General features: G+C 41.8%; 1 protein-coding gene and 2 non-coding genes across 3 annotated transcripts; 2 read left to right on the forward strand and 1 right to left on the reverse strand.

Annotated features, from left to right (window-relative positions):
• Positions 1-485: 485 nt before the first annotated feature.
• Trnat-ugu (transfer RNA threonine (anticodon UGU)) lies at positions 486-559 on the reverse strand. The gene has a single exon. It is a non-coding gene; the product is annotated as a tRNA-Thr (tRNA).
• Positions 560-739: 180 nt separating this feature from the next.
• Positions 740-813, forward strand: Trnat-ugu (transfer RNA threonine (anticodon UGU)). Its single transcript has one exon. It is a non-coding gene; the product is annotated as a tRNA-Thr (tRNA).
• A 1,578-nt stretch (positions 814-2,391) lies between these two features.
• On the forward strand, positions 2,392-3,108 carry LOC126484933 (trypsin alpha-3-like). The gene has a single exon (XM_050108534.1). The coding sequence runs from the start codon at positions 2,392-2,394 to the stop codon at positions 3,106-3,108; it is 717 nt and encodes a 238-aa protein (XP_049964491.1).
• The last annotated feature ends 17,275 nt before the right edge of the window (positions 3,109-20,383 follow it).

Consider the following 20,383-nt stretch of genomic DNA (forward strand, 5'->3'; position numbering starts at 1 on the left):
CAGATTCGGAACCACATATAAGGGGGCCTGTTCGCTGTTAGCATCAGGCTCTCCTGCAGAGATGTTGCCGACTGGTTTAGCCGTGCTGCTGGTGGTGGCCCTCTGTGGCGCCACCTCCGTGGTAAGACCCATTCCAGGGAGGCCTCGTGTGGGCTGCCGTATTGTCGGCGGCTCCGCTGTCAGCATCTCCCAGTACCCATGGCAGCTCTACTTCACCATGTGAGTTCTCAGTCAAGCGGATTTTTAGGTTTCTGTCTCTAGAGGCGAAGAAGACCAGAACAATGTATTCCATTTGTAAATTATATATTCTTCGATAATATGAAATGTTACATAGGTTGAAGCCTAGACTCTGCATTTTAGTGCCACTGAGGTATCTTCGAACATTCCAGGGTAAAAGCAAAGATATTCTAAATGATTACTCACTGAAAACCTCAGCTGCTGACAGGTGTTGTTGATAAACCTCGATGTGGAGAGCTGAAAATGTGTGCCCCGACCGGGACTCGAACCCGGGATATCCTGCTTACATGGCAGACGCTCTATCCATCTGAGCCACCGAGGACACAGTTGAATAGCGCGACTGCAGGGACTTATCCCTTGTATGCTTCCCGTGAGACATTCCCAACTGTCCACAAATGTCTATAAGGTACAATACATATGTAGAATTGTGGACAGGTGGGAATGTGAGTCTCACGGGAAGCGTGCAATGGATAAGTACCTGCAGTCGCGCTCTTCGTCTGTGTCCTCGGTGGCTCAGATGGACAGAGCGTCTGCCATGTAAGCAGGAGAGCCCGGGTTCGAGTCCCGGTCGGGGCACACATTTTCAGCTGTCCACATCGAGGTTTATCAACAACACCTGTCAGCAGCTGAGGTTTTCAGTGAGTCATCATTTATTCCAGGGAAAAGCTGCACGGTCATCAACAGTAACTGTTCTTTCGAGAACAAGTTACTGTCTTCGTATATAAAGATATTCTAGTCCCTAGAGAACAAATAAATGTTATGTAACGCTTTATAGGCGACGCTGGCGCAATGGCAAAATCGTCCGAAAACTGTTGTTCCTCAGAATACGTGAGGTATCGGTAGGAACGTTCTCTTTCGATACATATCAATGGTCACTAATGTCGTATTGCAGTACAAAAATCAGATTTTCTACAGCAGGTGTATACGAGTAAACTTGATACTTTCCAAAATCAGCTGACGAGCTATATTACATGTACACTTTTCCACCTGTCAGTATTCACCATCCTAATGGATATAACAGTACCTTACGCAGTTTATTGTTTGCTGTCTCTGCCGATAGGTATGTGAGCTTCAAGCAGAGGTGCGGACATTATAGGCAGACATACGTCCACGTTGAAGCAACTAAAGCTTTGTAATGGCTCGGAGCACTATGGGACTTAACTTCCTTGGTCATCAGTCCCCTAGAACTTAGATCTACTTAAATCTAACTAACCTAAGGACATCACACACATCCATGCCCGAGGCAGGATTCGAACCTGCGACCGTAGCGGTCGCGCGGTTCCAGACTGTAGCGCCTAGAACCGCACGGCCACACCGGCCGGCGAAGCAATGTAATGTTGTGGTGTTGGATGCCTTTTCTGCCTATAACCTGCTGATGTGCATAGAATCTGAGTTCAGTTGTGTGGAATGTGTCCTCAGAATGTGAGATGGATGCTGAGTAATATTTCGAAATAATATGTAGGGAAAAGACAAATGAACACCAAGAAGTAGTTGTGCGACATAAGTGAACGTTGGTAGGCTCGTTACTACACAGCAATAGGAACTCATCACTGTGTACCTTGAAGCACTCCATCACACTCCTAGCCCTGTGAGCACGGAGCATTATATTGTTTAAAAATGCCACGGCCTACGGGAAACATGATCGTCCCGAAAATTCTTTATTGCCCATTAATTATTTTTTAGTGCTGGGATATTTTTGTTGATCTTAACAATCGTTACAAACTGGACAGCTCAAGTAGAGAGAATGATTCAAGTGTATTGTAACCTCGAGTTTTGCATTTGCATGAGAAACAGTCTAAGCCGTTCAGGAAGTTAATTTCATAAGATTATTCCAACACTAGTATGAGACTTTGGAAGATCCACCGGCGTTCTTCCGTATTGTTACACAATTGGACCCCGACTTAAATGAATAACGCAACAGTTCTCGAAACAGGTTTGAACATTTCTTCAAATTACTGTCATGTTATGGTAGTTGACATTTACAGTATAAATATTTCCTATTCCAATGGTCTAGGTAATATCCTAAAGGATCATGGTTTTCAGTATTTTTTTTTATTAATTATTTGTGTTGCCGTGTAGGGAATAATCAATCTGTACACGATTGTGTGAATGTTCATGGAATACTCGTCTCGAAGATTGTGGATAGTTAACAACATGACTCGGCTGGAAGCACAAGAAAATCCTGTTAGTTTATGTCCCAGTGAGACTACACATGTAACAATAAGAGTCAACACAAATGTTACTGACGCCTTTTGTCTTTCCCTCGTCAGGGGCAACTACATGTGTGGCGCCTCGATCATCAGCAACACCTGGGCTCTGTCTGCGGCCCACTGTGTAGACGGCTACTCCACCAGCCAGATGCTGCTGCGCGGCGGCATCTCCACCAGGGGTAGCGGTGGCACCACCCACAACATCGCCACCGGCTACATACACGGAAGCTACTCTGATCCCGACTACGACATCGCCGTCGTGCAGGTATCCAACGCCTTCAGCTTCAACAGCAACGTGCAGGCCGTGGGTCTGACCTCGTCAGAGCCCTCTGCTGGAACGTCGGTAACAGTTACCGGCTGGGGTGCGACCTCATCTGGCGGCAGCGCCTCCAACACGCTGCTGGCGGGGAACGTCCAGATCATAGACCGCAACACGTGCAACCGCTCGTACGGTTATATCACCAGCCGCATGATCTGCGCAGGAGTGACCGGAGGCGGTAAGGACTCCTGCCAGGGAGACAGCGGCGGTCCTCTGGTGACCGGTTCCACGCAGGTCGGCATCGTCTCCTTTGGAGAGGGCTGTGGCTTGGCCAACTATCCGGGAGTCTACGCCAATGTAGCCAACCTGAGGTCCTGGATCAAGCAAGCGTCTGGAGTCTAAGCCATGGGTCATCTTAGGCAATTTTTTGTCGAGTACTTGAATAATGCATCACAAATAAATAAAAAAAGTTTTTTCTGCCTTGAATCAATTTATTATGCATCCAGTTTTTAAATTTTGTTCTGTTTCGAAGCAATGACACATAGATTAAAATTTTCAAACGTTACAAATCTAGTGCTGAAACCGCTGTCCAAGAAAGTTCTCATAGAATGATCTTGATCCATCTCGTATGTAGTTGGATATACTGAAACTTCCCCTTAGAAAAATTATGAGTGACAGTGCTGGTAAACCTCTACGTTATTTGATTTTCAAACAGCTGAGCAAAACTCATCGTACTCAAACATTTCTCTCTTTACTTATTCTGATCAACACTAAACTGACACACAATATTTTTAGCGCAACGTAATCTGACTTTCAATAATCCCTACAAAAGAATGGCCCTGACTAACAAGAACCTGTACCTTTCATGAATCACTTACCTCACAAAAATCTTCGTTACTCGAACCACTGCAATACAGCGAGCGCCAATACTGCCAGCTAAATAAATGATTCTAACAACTGAAGGCACTAACTACTGATAGGCGCCCGGCCGGTTACCAGAGCGGTCTAACGCACGGCTTTCCGGGAAGGAGCGCTTGATGCCCTGCACGAATCCGCCCGGCGGATTTGTGCCGAGGTCCGGTGAGCTGGTCAGTCTGTGGATGGTTTTTAGGCGGTTTTCCATCTGCCTCGGCGAATGCGGGCTGGTTCCCCTTATTCCGCCGCAGCTACACTATGTCGGCGACTGCTGCGCAAACAAGTTCGCCACGTATGCGTACACCCCCATTACTCTACCACGCAAACGTATGGGTTACACTCGTCTGGTGTGAGACGTTCCCTTGGGGGTCGACCGGGGGCCGAACCTCATAATAACTCTGGGTTCGGTGTGGGGCGGCGGAGGGGTGAAGTGGACTGTGGTAGTCGTTGTGGGGTTGTAGACCACTGCGGCTGCGGTGAGGACGGAGCCTCTCCGTCGTTTCTAGGTCCCCGGTTATAATAAAATACATTACAGCTACTGATAGGCACAGTTAGCAAATGAAAGATTTTGACAGAGAACAAATAATCTATTTACCTTAATAGTGTTTAAAAGGCATATATATCAGTTCATGACATCCAGTCTTACAAATTTCCTTTTTCTGACAGACACACATCCAGATCTCCGCTCTCAACCATCTCTCTCCTCACATCCACCACTGTTGGCGGCTCACCTCCAGCTGCCCAACGCTACGCGCTGTTCACATGCAACTGCCCGACACTACAATAGCAAATATTCCAACAATGCGAACCAGCCACAGACTGCACACAGCACAATCAGTGATTTTCGTACCGAGCGCTACGTGGCGTCACCGACATAAAAACCGAAACAGCCTACTTGCAATGTAAGTCCCAATGATGAAATAGTTACAGTATTTACAACATGCACCTTTTTATTATTGAATACAGCGAACGGAATAAAACTTTCTGAAGAGCAAAGCTACACAAAACTGAAAGTATACCTCAAGCACAAACTAAGAATTATATGTTTCTAACACTTTTGCAATTCTAATCACCTCAACTCAAACATTTTGTAGCGTCGGCGTTAATAACACGCCAAATATCTAAATATCAACATATGCTAACAATTAATCTTAAGCCATAAAAATTAGGAAGATAACGGATGAGTGCCCAGCTGTATATTTACTTCTGACAACTATATACAGTGAAAGAATAGAGCCTCACTACAGAAGGTAGAGATGGTTTTTGAAATGATATGTAAAATATTTCTTGGAGATTATTAGGGTTAGATGGATTAACTGATAAGGAGACACTGAATAAAATATAAATAACTTCAACATTATCGTGTGAGTTCCAGTACAGCACTCGTGGCTGCCGCATGGCGGTCGCGAAGTGGGGCCGAGGCAGTTCCAGATAAGTTTTATAGTCTGACGATAACTTACGGATTTGTAGTTTTAGCTTGACTATGTCCACTATGGACAAACGGTAGTTACTGTTATTATGAAGAAGGCTGGGTTATCCCGACTGAAACATAGGTAAATTCTAGGTAAACGGTGCACCTGAGGCTGTTGATTATTAAAATTAAAATTAACTGAATAAAATCGTAAAGAAAATATGTTTATGGGACTGCTTGACTAAAACACGGGATCAGTTCATAGCACCCAGGCTGAGGCAGCATAGCAGTTGTCAGTTTGATGATGGAAAGACTTACGGTATGGGGAGAGCTGTGTGCGTAGCCAGCGGTACACATCAGTACCACAAGGGAATGCCGCCATCCAGGTACACTACACGCCAGGCGCCTCCCACTTCCGAACAGTCACCTCTAGACTACGGAGCTAAACTCAGCTTTCGCTAGGAACCTGTCATCACGTCATAGCCAACTGCAGGTAGTGTTATCCACTGCTGAAGAGACTGCTGACAGTCGCAACGATTTCGCTTCCACAAAGTAGAGCGCACACGGAGATACTTCCGCCAGTGGTCGCTATGAGAAGACGCGCCGCCGACACACGTCTAGCGTTCAGACAATGCCAACTCAGCAACAGTTCCGCAGTGCTAGCAATTCCGCCGACGAAAACAATCATAGCAACAGTAGTCGCTGTTTATGGACTGGCGGTCGATCCATAATAACTGAGTGCCTGCCAAAGGTGTATTGGTACTCATTTACGGTTATTGTGTAGTAATACTAAACTGGTAGAGACAACGAATATACTAAGAAACTGAACTACTAAAGGCATGTATGAGGGGCTAAGAGAATAAGTGGTACAAATGCTTGCTAGAGTAAATTGAGTAAATGTCTGTCAAATTAAATGGCTATTTATGAATTACGTGAATTGCTACGGAAACATCAGATAATATTTTCTAATGGTCATTTTGTAGGTACGGTTCGAAAATGTGCTTCTGAATATTTTTAATGTATTACAAAGCCTTGTACTTCTTGCATCTTAAAACTTTTTACAGTAAAACAGATACAACGGCAAAAACATTTTGTTAATTGCTCATCAGTATATAGATTTTTTTGGTACAATACACATGACAGACATAGATCACTATATGTTCATTATAAATTAAGAATACGTGCGTAATTAATGCAAAATTAATGTAACAAACTGAGAAACTGTTGATAACTTGCAAATACAATAAAATACGAGAACCAAAATAAATTGATGTGGTCGCAACATGTATGAGAGATAATTCGTTCTCACTTTCTATAATTCTATCACAGTCAATGCCTTGATACAGAATCAGAATCATGTCCATCTGTCGCAACTTTTGAAGAATGTGTTCCCTGGGGTAATAATTATCGTGCTTTACTGTGTGTTGCGCGTTTTTCGTCCTTCTTTGTCCACTTCCACGACTACATCCTTCCCTTTCTCCACTCCCTCTCCATCCACCCATAGTATCTGTTTCCTGGCAATGTGGTGTATTATTATAGAACTCATGATGAATTAGGAGGTATAGTTCTTTATTTCGCGAAATTTTATTTAATACGCATCTTGATGCAAAGGCTGCAAATGATCGACCAGTATTACGCTTCATCTAATCCGCTTCAATAAACTCAAGTTCTCGTTCTAGTGAATACTTGAACTGCATTGTTAGAGAGTTTACTTTGCTGATTCTGATTCTACGAATATTGCTCCATTGTATTGTTTACCCTTGAGTCTGTTTAGCAACTTTGTCCTTTGTTGCGGCATCCATAGCTTTAATTGGAAGGAAGTTTTCATTTCCACGATGGAAAACATTAAGCGGCTCTTCTTAACTGCTTCCACCTGTGTGGTCGAATAAATACATATCTGAAGCATTTCTTTGCACCATCACATCCTGTATACGTGTGACCAGATTTAAAGAATTTGTGATCTATTACGTCAAAATGCTGATTTTGTCTCACGATGCACATCAACCATTTCAGAACGAGGGCCTGTATAAACATGTATCGAATATTACTATCCGTAATCCAAAGAGTATACACACTAAGCTATTGCACTAATTTGTAAAAAAAAATGCGTCTCTGGCGCTGCGTTAAAGTTAGCAGCAATTCTCCTTTCCCAACCACCTCACTTGTACTATTACATTGTAAATGCAGTGCAGACATTGGCTTATAGCCTAAACTTTATCATGACAGGGTCAGAACTATGAAGGAAATATATTTTACTTATTTTACTCTGAAGGGATCCACAGTTAAGCTTAACAAATTTTCGCTTGGAGCATATCTTGTGAAATGTCACTTGGACCACTTGCACTCTCAGCCCCTCATATATGCTGCAAATGAATTATATTTTGTGTTTTATGTTGTCTAGCCATCTTATGACATAGAACCGGCCTCTGAACGTACTATATATATATATATATATATATATATATATATATATATATATATATATATATGCCATCCTGTGTTGAATTGTGTAGGGTGCACGTTTGCTGCCATCTTGGATGTTGTACTTGATTAAATGTAACATCGAGTTACGACATACCAACAGGGGACAGCGTTGACTGCAGTAAATAGCTTCAAATGGATGTAGTCTGCAGCAGTTTCGATGAGAGGAAAAGGCTTATACAGGATAGACTAGCATGCAAAGCTGGAACAAATCAGTCTGCAGCTGAAGACTACAGTACACTTACATAATGAGAGTAGCGTGTAATGGGACACCCTCCTCTAGAATTACATTTCCTCAACAGTAATTGTTGATAATAGTATTATTTTTTAATTTTGAGCACGTAAGTATTATCGTAGTTGCTATTCTGAAAACTTTTATTTAGTTTTATAGACAGTATGTAATATATCAAAGCAAAATTTATGAAAAGGAATTACTTTGTAAAATATTGTAGTTTCGTTGTTATAATCTATAAGTACTAGTTCTGAATGTTCAGTTCAATTTTTTTTACAAACATTTGAACTTACGAATTATTTGTACATTTAAAATTTCTATTATTAATTAGGTAATTGTGTACAGTTTACTATATTTTTGGATTCATTTATGAAAGAATAATCAAAATTACCAATGTAAAGAAAACTAGTAGGAATTCATTTATTAAGAAAATTTGTAAACCGTTTGGAATATTGTTATTTCCGTCGAGTGTAAGAGTCTTAAGCTTGCCTCTGATGTGATCGGAAGTATTTCTGTTTAATAGGTGTGAACCATGTAATTTTGTTTTGTTAATGTGAAAATAAAATTTCTATTTGATATCCTAAAACGTGAGAAAATAAGTGGAAAACATATTTACGTAAAAATTTCTGCAAAAACACTCTTTCACTTTATTTTGTTCAAACCAACCGTGAGGACCTGATGTTAGACATTCAGCTTCAAGAACCAGACCCCTAGACAAGAAGAACTGAAGCAATCTCAACATGACAAGCTAAGTAAACTTGGAACTTTATTGTAATTTTCCCTCCTCTCAAATATTCATAAAAGACTTCGCTTATTTAACACGTTTCATGTAGTGACCATTTTCGCAGCAGCTGTATATAAATTGCAGTTGTTTAATAGAAAATGCCTTTTTTGCATGCTGCACATCGAAATTTTTATTTTTATTTATGCAACCAGACAGGTTTCGTCTTTTTTTAGAAGGCATCTTCAGTGGGTGTCCTGAAATACTACATGATTTGTACATTTTTATACATATTTTATGGTTTCACATCTAGGTTACTGATTTAAAAACAGTTCCTTAACGTTTTCTACGAAATGGAATGGTACTTATAGGTAACTTCTAATTCATTGCATCTAAGCAAACTGCTTTTCCCCATCTGGAAATCAGGTGGACATCTTACAGTTCACTTTCAGTTCACCATTTACGTTACACATCATTGTAACTGCCATTTTTACAATACCGAGTTTCCTTTTGTTTTTCTAAGTGTTGACAACATTCTCAGTTTTCTGCATTCAACTGTTTTGTGAATATATATATATATATATATATATATATATATATATATATATATATATATATATATATATATATGTGTGTGTGTGTGTGTGTGTGTGTGTGTGTGTGTGTGTGTGTGTATTAGAGAGGGAGAGAGATTTTTTTAATAAAATAAAAATTATTTACTTTAATTTCATTACTACTTTTACACACTTATTTATTCTTAAAAATAATTATTATTATTATTATCATTATATCTTCCTGTATACACTTACGAGAAGAACCAGATGTGTAATCATTTGTTGGGATTTCTGTCTATTACACGATCAATCAGTGTAAACAGTGATTTGTTAGTCATATTTACTTGGTCATTTAGTAGTTGTTTCTTTTTAGCCTTTGTTTTGTATATAGGATAATTTTCCTGTAATGTTAGGAGATGTCTTTCATTATTTATTCTAATTATTTTCATATCCTTTTCTCTTGTAGTAGGTTTGTGGTTATTTTCTCTCTGATGTTCTGAAAAAGTTAAGTGGCTCGTTCCATATTTCCATGGTCTGTTATGTTCTTTGTACCGGGTGTCAAATGTTCTGCTGGTTTGTTCTATATACCTTCTATCACATGTGTTGCGCTGTAGTTGGTATATTCCTGTTTTTTGATAGATTTTTTTGTTATTTTTGGAATGTGCTTTTGGATAGAATTTTCTGTTTTGAATGTTATGTTTATCCCTTGTCTATTGAAAATGTTTGCTATTTTACGTGTGGGTTTCTGCTTGTATGTCATTGTGTACCATCTTGAATTTTCTTTCTTGTTTTCCTGTATTCTTTATGTTGTTATTGTTCTGTCACTGTTTGTGTAGTGTTTTGTTGTAGGCTACTGTTGTTTGTGGGTGTTTATGTGATGTGTTCACTGCCTGTATTTGTTTTTTATTTTTTATTTTGTTTAATTTGGTGACTAGATCCCTATTGTACCCTTTGTTTGTTGCTATTTATCTGATGCTGTCTAGTTCTCTTTGGTAATTTTCTGTGCTGAGTGGTACTGTGTTGAGACTACAAAGCATGTATCTGAGTGCTGATTGTTTCTGTGAGTGTGGGTGATTAGAAGTCTGATGTAGGATTGTGTCAGTTGTTGTAGGTTTGCAGTAGATTTCAAAGCTATGCTGATTGTTTTCTTTTTTAATCGTTATATCTAAAAAGTTTATTTGGTTTTTCTGTTCTTTTTCCTTTGTGAATCTTATCTTTCTGTGTTTTGTGTTAATATCTGTATGCTACTGGTCAATTTTTGCCTGAGGTTCATCTATTAAACAAAGGGTGTCATCCATGCATCTGACCCAATAAAGTATGTTGTAATTCTTTTTGATAACATTTTTGAAAATTACGTTTTCTACATGGTTTGTGAAAATGTTTGCTAGGGCACCTGATATTGGGAATCCCATTGGTAACCGTCTTGCTGTAAATAGTATTCATGATTGAAGTGAAAGTAGTTCTGTTCCGTTAACAGTTCCAACAACGTGTGTATTTCTTTGATGTGTTCATCTGGTAGCTGGCTGTTGTCCTTCACGTTTTGTTCTATGATATTTATTGTTTCTGCTATTGGAATGTTAGAGTACATGTTTTCTGTGTCTAAAAAGAATAGAGTAACTGTGTCTGGGATTTTTATATCTTTTATAAGTTGTATTGACTGTGAGGTGTTCCTTATAGTTCTGTCATCTTCTATTTTATAAGTTTCTGTTAGTAATTTCAACACGTGTCCTGCAAGTTTGTAAGTGGGAGCTTTTTTGAAGTTTACAATGGGTCTTACTGGGATATTTGGTTTATGGACTTTTGGTTGGCATCGGATGATGGGTGTTGTAGGATTGAACTACACTAAATTTATTTTTTTCTCTGTCATCCAGTGTATAGTCTATATTTTCTAACATATTCCTTACCTTGGCCTGAAATCAGTTTGTTGAGTCAGATTTCAATTTTTTAATATTATTTTGTGAAATGAACTCTTGTGTTTTGTCAATTATAGTTCTTATGCACAAACAACAAAACAACCAAGAGTCCATAAACCAAATATCCCAGCTCTTTTGTTGCCTGTCTAAAGGAAAGAAAATTCCGAGATATGTTCGTGTGTCTACAGAGGGCATCGTTTGTAGCAACTAGTCACTTCAAGCGAAGGAAGCCAACAGTTCTGTGTAAGATAGTGTAGACTCGGCTCTGGTAAACACGATTAGCATTTCAGCATTGTCTCCAGGGGACATCATCTGCTCGCAGATGACGCGGACAGCTAATCTTATATGTTATTTTATCACCTCCAGCATGTGGCTAACTAAATGCATTCACTCAGGACCAGTTTGAGATGACATGGGCCCCGCAGCACTGACGAACTGCCGGGCTCCTTTTCTGCACCGTGTAGTCGTACTTCTTTAGTGAATTATAAGGGGGGAAAATCTCATTTGACTTACGTAACAAGGAACAATCACCGTTTACGAATAATAAGTATCTCTAACATGAAACTGAAATAAACATTTTGGATCACTACCCACTTAGGCCACATATCTACTGGCACTGCCCAAGTGATGAGTAGGCTATTACTTCGTTTTCACTAGGTAAGTAGTGTAACGTCATCACTGGTTCAGGTTTTTACCATTGTTGATATTAGACACAAGCAGAACTAACATTTTCCTGATGTTATAGGTGAAAACTTAAACAGACTGTTTAGATATCTGTGTGTTTATGTGTGTATGTACGTAACGGGTCATTATAATTAAACTTACGGTATTGCATGTGCTGCAGTGACAGCTGTATACATCGCAAGACTCGGAAATGTCATAGGTATCTTCATTAATCTGTGTACGCTGAAAGAAATAATAGTTCCAGTTTCTCCCACCAGATGAAAATAATGCGCTTTAAGCAGTCAGAATGTGGTTTGAGTGCAGGAATAGGGGCGGCACTCTTAAATATGTGATATTAGAGTAAGGGCACAAGTTATAGTATGTGTTCAATACAGTTTCCTCACACAGCAACACGTTGCGTCCCCAACATCTACATCTACATCTACATCCATACTCCGCGAGCCTCCTGACGGTGTGTGGAGGAGGGTACCTTGAGTACCTTTATAGGTTCTCCCTTCTATCCCAGTCTCGTATTGTTCGTGGAAAGAAGGATTGTCGGTATGCCTCTGTGTGGGCTCTAATCTCTCTTATTTTATCCTCATGGTCTCTTCACGAGATATACTGCTTGACTCCTCAGTGAAGGTATGTTCTCGAAACTTCACCAAAAGCCCGTACCGAGCTACTGAGCGTCTCTCCTGCAGAGTCTTCCACTGGACTATCACCTCCGTAACGCTTTCGCGATTACTAAATGATCCTGTAACGAAGCGCGCTGCTCTCCGTTGGATCTTCTCTATCTCTTCCATCAACCCTATCTGGTACGGATCCACACTGCTCAACATTATTCAAGCAGTGGGCGAACAAGCGTACTGTAAACTACTTCCTTTGTTTTCGGATTGCATTTCCTTAGGATTCTTCCAATGAATCTCCGTCTGGCATTTGCTTTACCGACGATCAACTTTATATGATCATTCCATTTTAAATCACTCCTAACGCGTACTCCCAGATAATTTATGGAATTGTTGCTGACCTGCTATTTTGTAGCTCCTAGCTGAGCTGGTCATGGCACTGGAGTCGCCATCTACATCTACATCTACATCCATACTCCGCAAGCCACCTGACAGTGTGTGGCGGAGGGTACCCTGAGTACCTCTATCGGTTCTCCCTTCTATTCCAGTCTCGTATTGTTCGTGGAAAGAAGGATTGTCGGTATGCTTCTGTGTGGGCTCTAATCTCTCTGATTTTATCCTCATGGTCTCTTCGCGAGATATACGTAGGAGGGAGCAATATACTGCTTGATTCTTCGCTGAAGGTATGTTCTCGAAACTTTAACAAAAGCCCGTACCGAGCTACTGAGCGTCTCTCCTACAGAGTCTTCCACTGGAGTTTATCTATCATCTCCGTAAAGCTTTCGCGATTACTAAATGATCCTGTAACGAAGCGCGCTGCTCTCCGTTCTTCTCTATCTCTTCTATCAACCCTATCTGGTACGGATCTCACATTGCCAAGCAGTATTCAAGCAGTGGGCGATCAAGTGTACTGTAATCTACTTCCTTTGTTTTCGGATTGCATTTCCTTAGGATTCTTCCAATGAATCTCAGTCTGGCATCTGCTTTACCGACGATCAACATTATATAATCATTCCATTTTAAATCACTCCTAACGCGTACTCCCAGATAATTTATGGAATTAACTGCTTCCAGTTTCTGACCTGCTATACTGTAGCTAAATGATAAGGAATCTTTCTTTCTATGTATTCGCAGCATATTACACTTGTCTACATTGAAATTCAATTGCCATTTCTTGCACCATGTGTCAATTCACTGCAGATCCTCCTGCATTTCAGTACAATTTCCATTGTTAGAACCTCTCGATATACCACAGCATCATCCGCTAAAAGTCTCAGTGAACTTCCGATGTCACCCACAAGGTCATTTACGTATATTGTGAATAGCAACGGTCCTACGACACTCCCCTGCGACACACCTGAAATCACTCTTACTTCGGAAGACTTCTCTCCATTGAGAATGACATGCTGTATTCTGTTATCTAGGAACTCTTCAATCCACTCACACAATTGGTCTGATAGTCCATATGCTCTTACTTTGTTCATTAAACGACTGTGGGGAACTGTATCGAACGCCTTGCGGAAGTCAAGAAACACGGCATCTACCTGTGAACCCGTGTCTATGGCCCTCTGAGTCTCGTGGACGAATAGCGCGAGCTGGGTTTCACACGATTGTCTTTTTCGAAACCCAAGCTGATTCCTACAGAGTAGATTTCTAGTCTCCAGAAAAGTCATTACACTCGAACATAATACGTGTTCCAAAATCCTGCAACTGATCGACGTTAGAGATATAGGTCTACAGTTCTGCACACCTGTTCGACGTCCCTTCTTGAAAACGGGGATGACCTGTGCCCTTTTCCAATCCTTTGGAACGCTACATCTTCTAGAGACCTACGGAACATCGCTGCAAGAAGGGGGGCAAGTTCCTTTGCGTACTCTGTGTAAAATCGAACGCGATTTTAATTGTTTCTCCATCCCTCTGTCGTCTATTTCGATATCTACCATTTTGTCATCTGTGCGACAATCTAGAGAGGGAACTACAGTGCAGTATTCCTCTGTGAAACAGGTTTGGAAAAAGACATTTAGTATTTCGGCCTTTAGTTTGTCATCCTCTGTTTCAGTACCATTTTGGTCACAGAGTGTCTGGACATTTTGTTTAGATCCACCTACCGCTTTGACATAAGACCAAAATTTCTTAGGATTTTCTGCCAAGTCAGTACATAGAACATTACTTTCCAATTCATTGAACGCCTCTCGCATTGTCCTCTTCACACTACATTTCGCTTCGTGTAATTTTTGTTTGTCTGCAAGGCTTTGGCTATGTTTATGTTTGCTGTGAAGTTCCCTTTGATTCCGCAGCAGTTTTCTAACTCGGTTGTTGTACCACGGTGGCTCTTTTCCATCCCTTACGATCTTGCTTGGCACATACTCATCTAACGCGTATTGTACGATGGTTTTGAACTTTGTCCACTGATCCTCAACACTATCTGTACTTAAAACAAAACTTTTGTGTTGAGCCGTCAGGTACTCTTAATCTGCTTTTTGTCACTTTTGCTAAACAGAAAAATCTTCCTACCTTTTTTAATATTTCTATTTACGGCTGAAATCATCGATGCAGTAACCGCTTTACGATCGCTGATTCCCTGTTCTGCGTTAACTGTTTCAAATAGTTCGGGTCTGTTAGTCACCAGAAGGTCTAATATGTTATCGCCACGAGTCGCTTCTCTGTTTCACTGCTCTAGGTAGTTTTCAGATAAAGCACTTAAAAAAATTTCACTGGATTCTTTGACCCTGCCACCCGTTATGAACGTTTGAGTCTCGCAGTCTATATCCGGCAAATTAAAATCTCCACCCAGAACTATAACATGGTGGGGAAATCTACTCGAAATATTTTCCAAATTATCCTTCAGGTGCTCAGCCACAACAGCTGCTGAGCCAGGGGCCCTATAGAGACATCAAATTACCATGTCTGAGCCTGCTTTAACCGTGATCTTCACCCAAATTATTTCACATTTCGGATCTCCGTCAATTTCCTTCGATACTATTGCACTTCTTATCGCTATAAAAACGCCTCTCCCTTCACTGTCCAGCCTGTCTCTGCGGTATACATTCCAATCTGAGTTTAGAATTTCATTACTGTTTACATCTGGTTTCAGCCAACTTTCTGTCCCTAGTACTATGTGGGCATTGTGACCGTTTATTAATGAGAGCACTTGTGGGACCTTTCTATAGACGCTCCTGTAGTTTACTATTAGCACATTAATATTGTTATTCCCTGTTGAATTTTGCCTACTCCTACCTTGCCGCGTCTCCGGAGGCGTCTTGTCGGGCCTAGGGAGGGAGTTCTCTAACCTAAAAACCCACATGTCCACTCGACACGTATTCCGCTACCCTTGTAGCCGTTTCCTGCGTGTAGTGCACGCCTGGCCTATTCAGGGGAACCCCGATAGCGGAGGTCGAGAAATTTGCACCCCAGATCTCCGCAGAAACGTCTGAGCCTCTGGTTTAAGCCGTCCACTCGGCTCAAAACCAGAGGACCGCGATCGGTTCTAGGAACGATATTACAAATAGTTAGCTCAGATTCCACTCCGCGAGCGAGGCTTTCCGCCTTCACCAACTCTGCCAACCGCCTGTATGAACTGAGGATAACCTCTGAACCCAGACGGCAGGAGTCATTGGTGCCGACATGAGCAACAATTTGCAGTCGGGTGCACCCAGTGCTCTCTATCGCCGCCGGCAAGGCCTCCTCCACATCTCGAATGAGACCCCCCGGCAAGCAGACAGAGTGAACACTGGCCTTCTTCCCCGACCTTTTCGCTATTTCCCTAAGGGGCTCCATCACCCGCCCATCGTTGGCGCTCCCAATCACTAATAAACCCCTCCCTCCCTGTGCCTGCTCGGACCTTGCTGAAGGAGCGGCCACATGTCCACTCACAGGCAGAGCGGGCGATGGCATACGGCCAGCCTCCACATTGACGCTACGCCTCGCGCGCCGCGAACGCCGCTGAACCCGCCACTCCCCTTGGGGAGAGGGTGGCCCAACCGCGCCCGGTACCTGCGAAGATGTCTCGACAGCAGGGATAGTGGGTGAAGCATGTAACACCTGGGGTGTACCATGCAACGCACCAGACTCCCCACTGCCGCTACACTCCGAGGCAGCAGCCTGAAGACGGCTGACCGCGGCCATCAACACGTTCAGCTGTTCGCGAACAGTGGCCAGCTCCTCCTGCGTCCGTACACAGCAGTCACACATCCTATCCATCCTAAGAAATCAATGTACTGTAGAGAGTTAATCAACTTTTAACTAGACTGCTAATTCACTAAAGGCGGCTGATAGTTGACTAAACTGTGGTTACTAGACACTTCTTGTAGAAAACAATGAAAATAGCACTACCTGTCTCTGGACTGTATACAAAACAAACACTAGCACTACTGGCACTATGGCTGACTAAAGGGACTCTCTCTGTATTCAAAACAAACACGAAATCTATGGAACACTATTACTAGCACTCGACAATTAAAGCTTCTTAAGAGCAAAAACACACGGAAGAAGAAGTGGCAAGTAGGAAAAATACATGGCTTGTTCGACAGCTGATAGCAGCACATCTGATGTAATCAGGGTGGTACCTCGTCGTATGCCCTACTTCAGATAAGGAGGATTCCGGATGCATCCAGATAGACACGATATTTCAGATATTCCCCCAATTAGAAGTCACATGGCATTAGATCAGATGATCTGAAGGCCACACACCTTGAAACTGCTTAGAAATGTTGCTGTCGCAATTGATGGTTTGCCGAAGCAAATCTTTCACCTGGCAAGCGATATGTGGTATCGTTCCATCTTGCAAAAAAATAATTGCGTCGACTCAGTTGCCTTGTTGCACAGCTGGAATCATGAGTTGCACAAGGAGATTCTTATAATGTGGAGATGTAACAGTACACCTAACAGGCCATCGAGTTTCTTATCCTCAAAGAAAACCATACCGAGAACGAAGAACCTTGTGCACACTGCGCAGTCGTATAATCTAAATGCAATGGATTTTCCTTCACAACATATGGTGGAGTACACAGTTCTGTGCATGAATGGTACCATGCAAAGCAAAATGTGCTTCATATGTTAAAAGAATATCATCCAGCCAAATGCCATCCATTCTGTTCCTAAACCGAAGAGCAAACTCACAACGCTGTAGCCTATCTTAGGGCTTCATTTGGAGCACATTCTCAAGCTTGTAGTGATAACAATGAGAAATACACTGCTAAGTCTTTTGAGTAGTTGATCGGGGAATAGACAATTCCCAGTGGCAGAAAGAGGAACTCTTATATTATTCAGCACACTGAACGAGCGCACCGATTAATGAACATACCTATTGTTTCAGCAGCTTGCGATATATACAGCCTGTACTGTAGCACTTGGAAAACCGTCAGTTTAATTTCAACCACCCACTATGTGCCACATATCTTCCTAAACCTCTGCATCGTTTTCAAACAAATTTTAAATTTACTATACAAACTACTTGTTTTCTGGAAAGAAGTAATGTGGAATCAATAGTACCTTGCTGCCATAGGTGTGGGCATGTTGTGAAAAAGGGTTGTTAATACCTGACATCTAGGCTGCCCTGGACAACTGACATGTTGTGCATGTAGTGTTCGAATGCATTCCAGGGCACATATGTGTGGATGGTGATGGCTGAGGAGAGAGGTTGGAGGAGGATGTGGGTTGTAAGGGAAGGAAGAATGACATGGACAGAGAAAGGAGGAGGAGGAGGAGGAGAAGGGAGTATGAGGTGCAGAGAAAAAGGGTGTAGGAGATGGAGGGACAAAGAGAGAGAGGTGGACGGAATCGAAAGGGAGAGGGAGAAGGAGGATGTGGACAGGAGAGTGGGGAAAGGAGGGAATGGTCAGAGAGAGGGGTAGAAAAAGATGAGCAGAGAGAGGGGGAGGAGGATAAGTGTGCCATTTACGTGCCATACACTTACGATTATGAAGGCATACTCCATTGGAGTAAGCCAAGTATCAATACGTTGCGTCCTACCTTCTTCGAGCACTGCAACATTCGACAGCCAGTGAGCAAATAAGACTGAGAACATTGGCATATATGAACAGGTGCATTATGAAAACTGTACAATAGTGTGTTGTAAAGTAGTAGATTGGCATACTGTAATGAAACTTAGTGGCTGAATTTACAAATATAAAAAAAACCTAAAGCAAGATCGACGTAACAATATCAACTGAGCTGTAGAAGAGTCAGCGAAAAAAATTTCTTGTCAGCTTTAAACTGCCAAGCATAAAAGCGTTTAGTCGAGACAATAGACTTGTGTAAAACTGCGACAACCCTGAGGCGTTGGCATAGCGATGTATACAAAATCGTGGTATGTGCTTGTTTGAGATATAGTGTGTGAAGTAGCAGCACCAGCGCCCAGTGCGACTGTCTGTTACTTATTTGGTCGACTCTACTACAGATTATCACGTCATTTAGAAAAGCTTTAGAATGTAAGTAATACATCCTTTGTTCTTAATCTTGTGGTTTAATTTTGCAATACTACACAACAGCTCATACGGGAATACAACATGTAAATAAAATTCTTGTACCAGTTTGTAATACGAAAAATTTTGTTTAATAAAATAGAATTGCGTCAGTGCATTCTTTAAATTTTGTGTCAGTAATCTATTATCTTTAGAAATACTACAGAGACATACGCAGATAGCCTTAAACAGTGTTACTGCTTTCAATTTAAAACCGATAATGGTTCATTTTTTCCTCAGACAGGTAGACAACACGGTCTGGTGTCCGTGACAGCACGGGGCCGCTATTATGTGGAACAGGGGCGACGAAAAGTATGTAAACACCGAAAACGCAATACATTACCTTGACTAATTCGGTGTAGGGAAACCATTGACTTTCAAACCAGCTTCCAGTGTTTTCGGACTGGATAGACATAGGTCCTGTACGTTTTCAAGTGAATCTGATACCATTCTTGCTGCCAAGCCCCGGTAGCGATGGTGGAGATGGATGCCCGTCACGCATCCTCTTCTCTAAAGAACACCACAAAGACTCAATATTATTGAGATATGATGACTCTGGTCGGCAGGGGAGCTGCAACAGTTCACTCTCGTGCTCACAAATCCAGTCCTCGACCATGCGACCATTGTGAACAGGTCTTTCGTCTTGGAAGGCACCGTTACCATTGCGAAAGAAACATTGTATCCTGGTTACACAACCTTTGGGAGTAATACCACGTTGGAGAGTACTCATGGGGACCATGGAATATCACGATATGGCTGCCCAAATCATCACCGAACCGCCACCATGTTTCACTCTTGGATTGTAAACTCATCTGGGAGTTGGAAACAAGACTCATTTGACGGAATGACATTGTTCCATTGCACCAATGTCCAGATTTTGTGTGTTCGGCATCGCGGTTTTCTCTTACGGATATTTACGACACTGATGAGTGACTAGGGGATGGCAACTCATGCTGCAGTTCCCTGCTCCCTGTCGTTTTGCTGGTGACAGGTTTCGCTAGTGCGACATAGCGATCTGCAGTGACTTTCGGAGCTGTCGTCCTCATATTTTTCATGTGTCACGATCACTCAACACATAGTTTCTCCCTCTTTGTGACTTAGCGGATGACGTTCTTCCGCTTCCCTGTATGAGGAAATCTTCGATACGGTGTGTCTTCAAATACCAAACACTTTGGCAATCTAGGATGTGGAAGCAACCATCATTAGGGCACAGACCATGTCGCCGGTTCGAAGTCACTTAGCTGCGACATAATACACTCACAACCACATTTTGATGACCACGACTCATATTTGTACCGTATTGAGGTCGCTTCACAGGTGCTGTTGGTGGTCAAACACAACAGCTTAACATGCAAGTTAGGCTAGCATCTGCTTTCATGTCCAAGCGCACATTTCTCGCGGTGTTTCCATATTTTTGTCCAAATCCTGTATATGTGCAGTATGGGTTAACCGTCTCACGATTCTCTGAAACATAACTGGTTCACAATTCGTAATTAGGGTGAAACATTCAATGAAATAACAGACTGAACTTCATCTGTACTCTAGTCAGTTTACACCACAATATAGTAACAAATTCCATGTGGAAATGTATATCATGGAAAATGATGGTGTTTTTAGGGAATCACATAGCCATGTAAAAAGCACACAGAGCTCTAGGTCGAAAATCGTTAACAGAGAATAGTAATAATGCCAAAGGAGAA

This window comes from Schistocerca serialis, chromosome 6 (assembly GCF_023864345.2).
Source record: "Schistocerca serialis cubense isolate TAMUIC-IGC-003099 chromosome 6, iqSchSeri2.2, whole genome shotgun sequence".
Lineage (NCBI taxonomy): Eukaryota > Metazoa > Arthropoda > Insecta > Orthoptera > Acrididae > Schistocerca > Schistocerca serialis.

Coding starts and splice junctions, on each gene's coding strand:
- LOC126484933 (XM_050108534.1), top strand. CDS start 2,392: ATGACTCGGCTGGAAGCACAAGAAAATCCTGTTAGTTTATGTCCCAGT.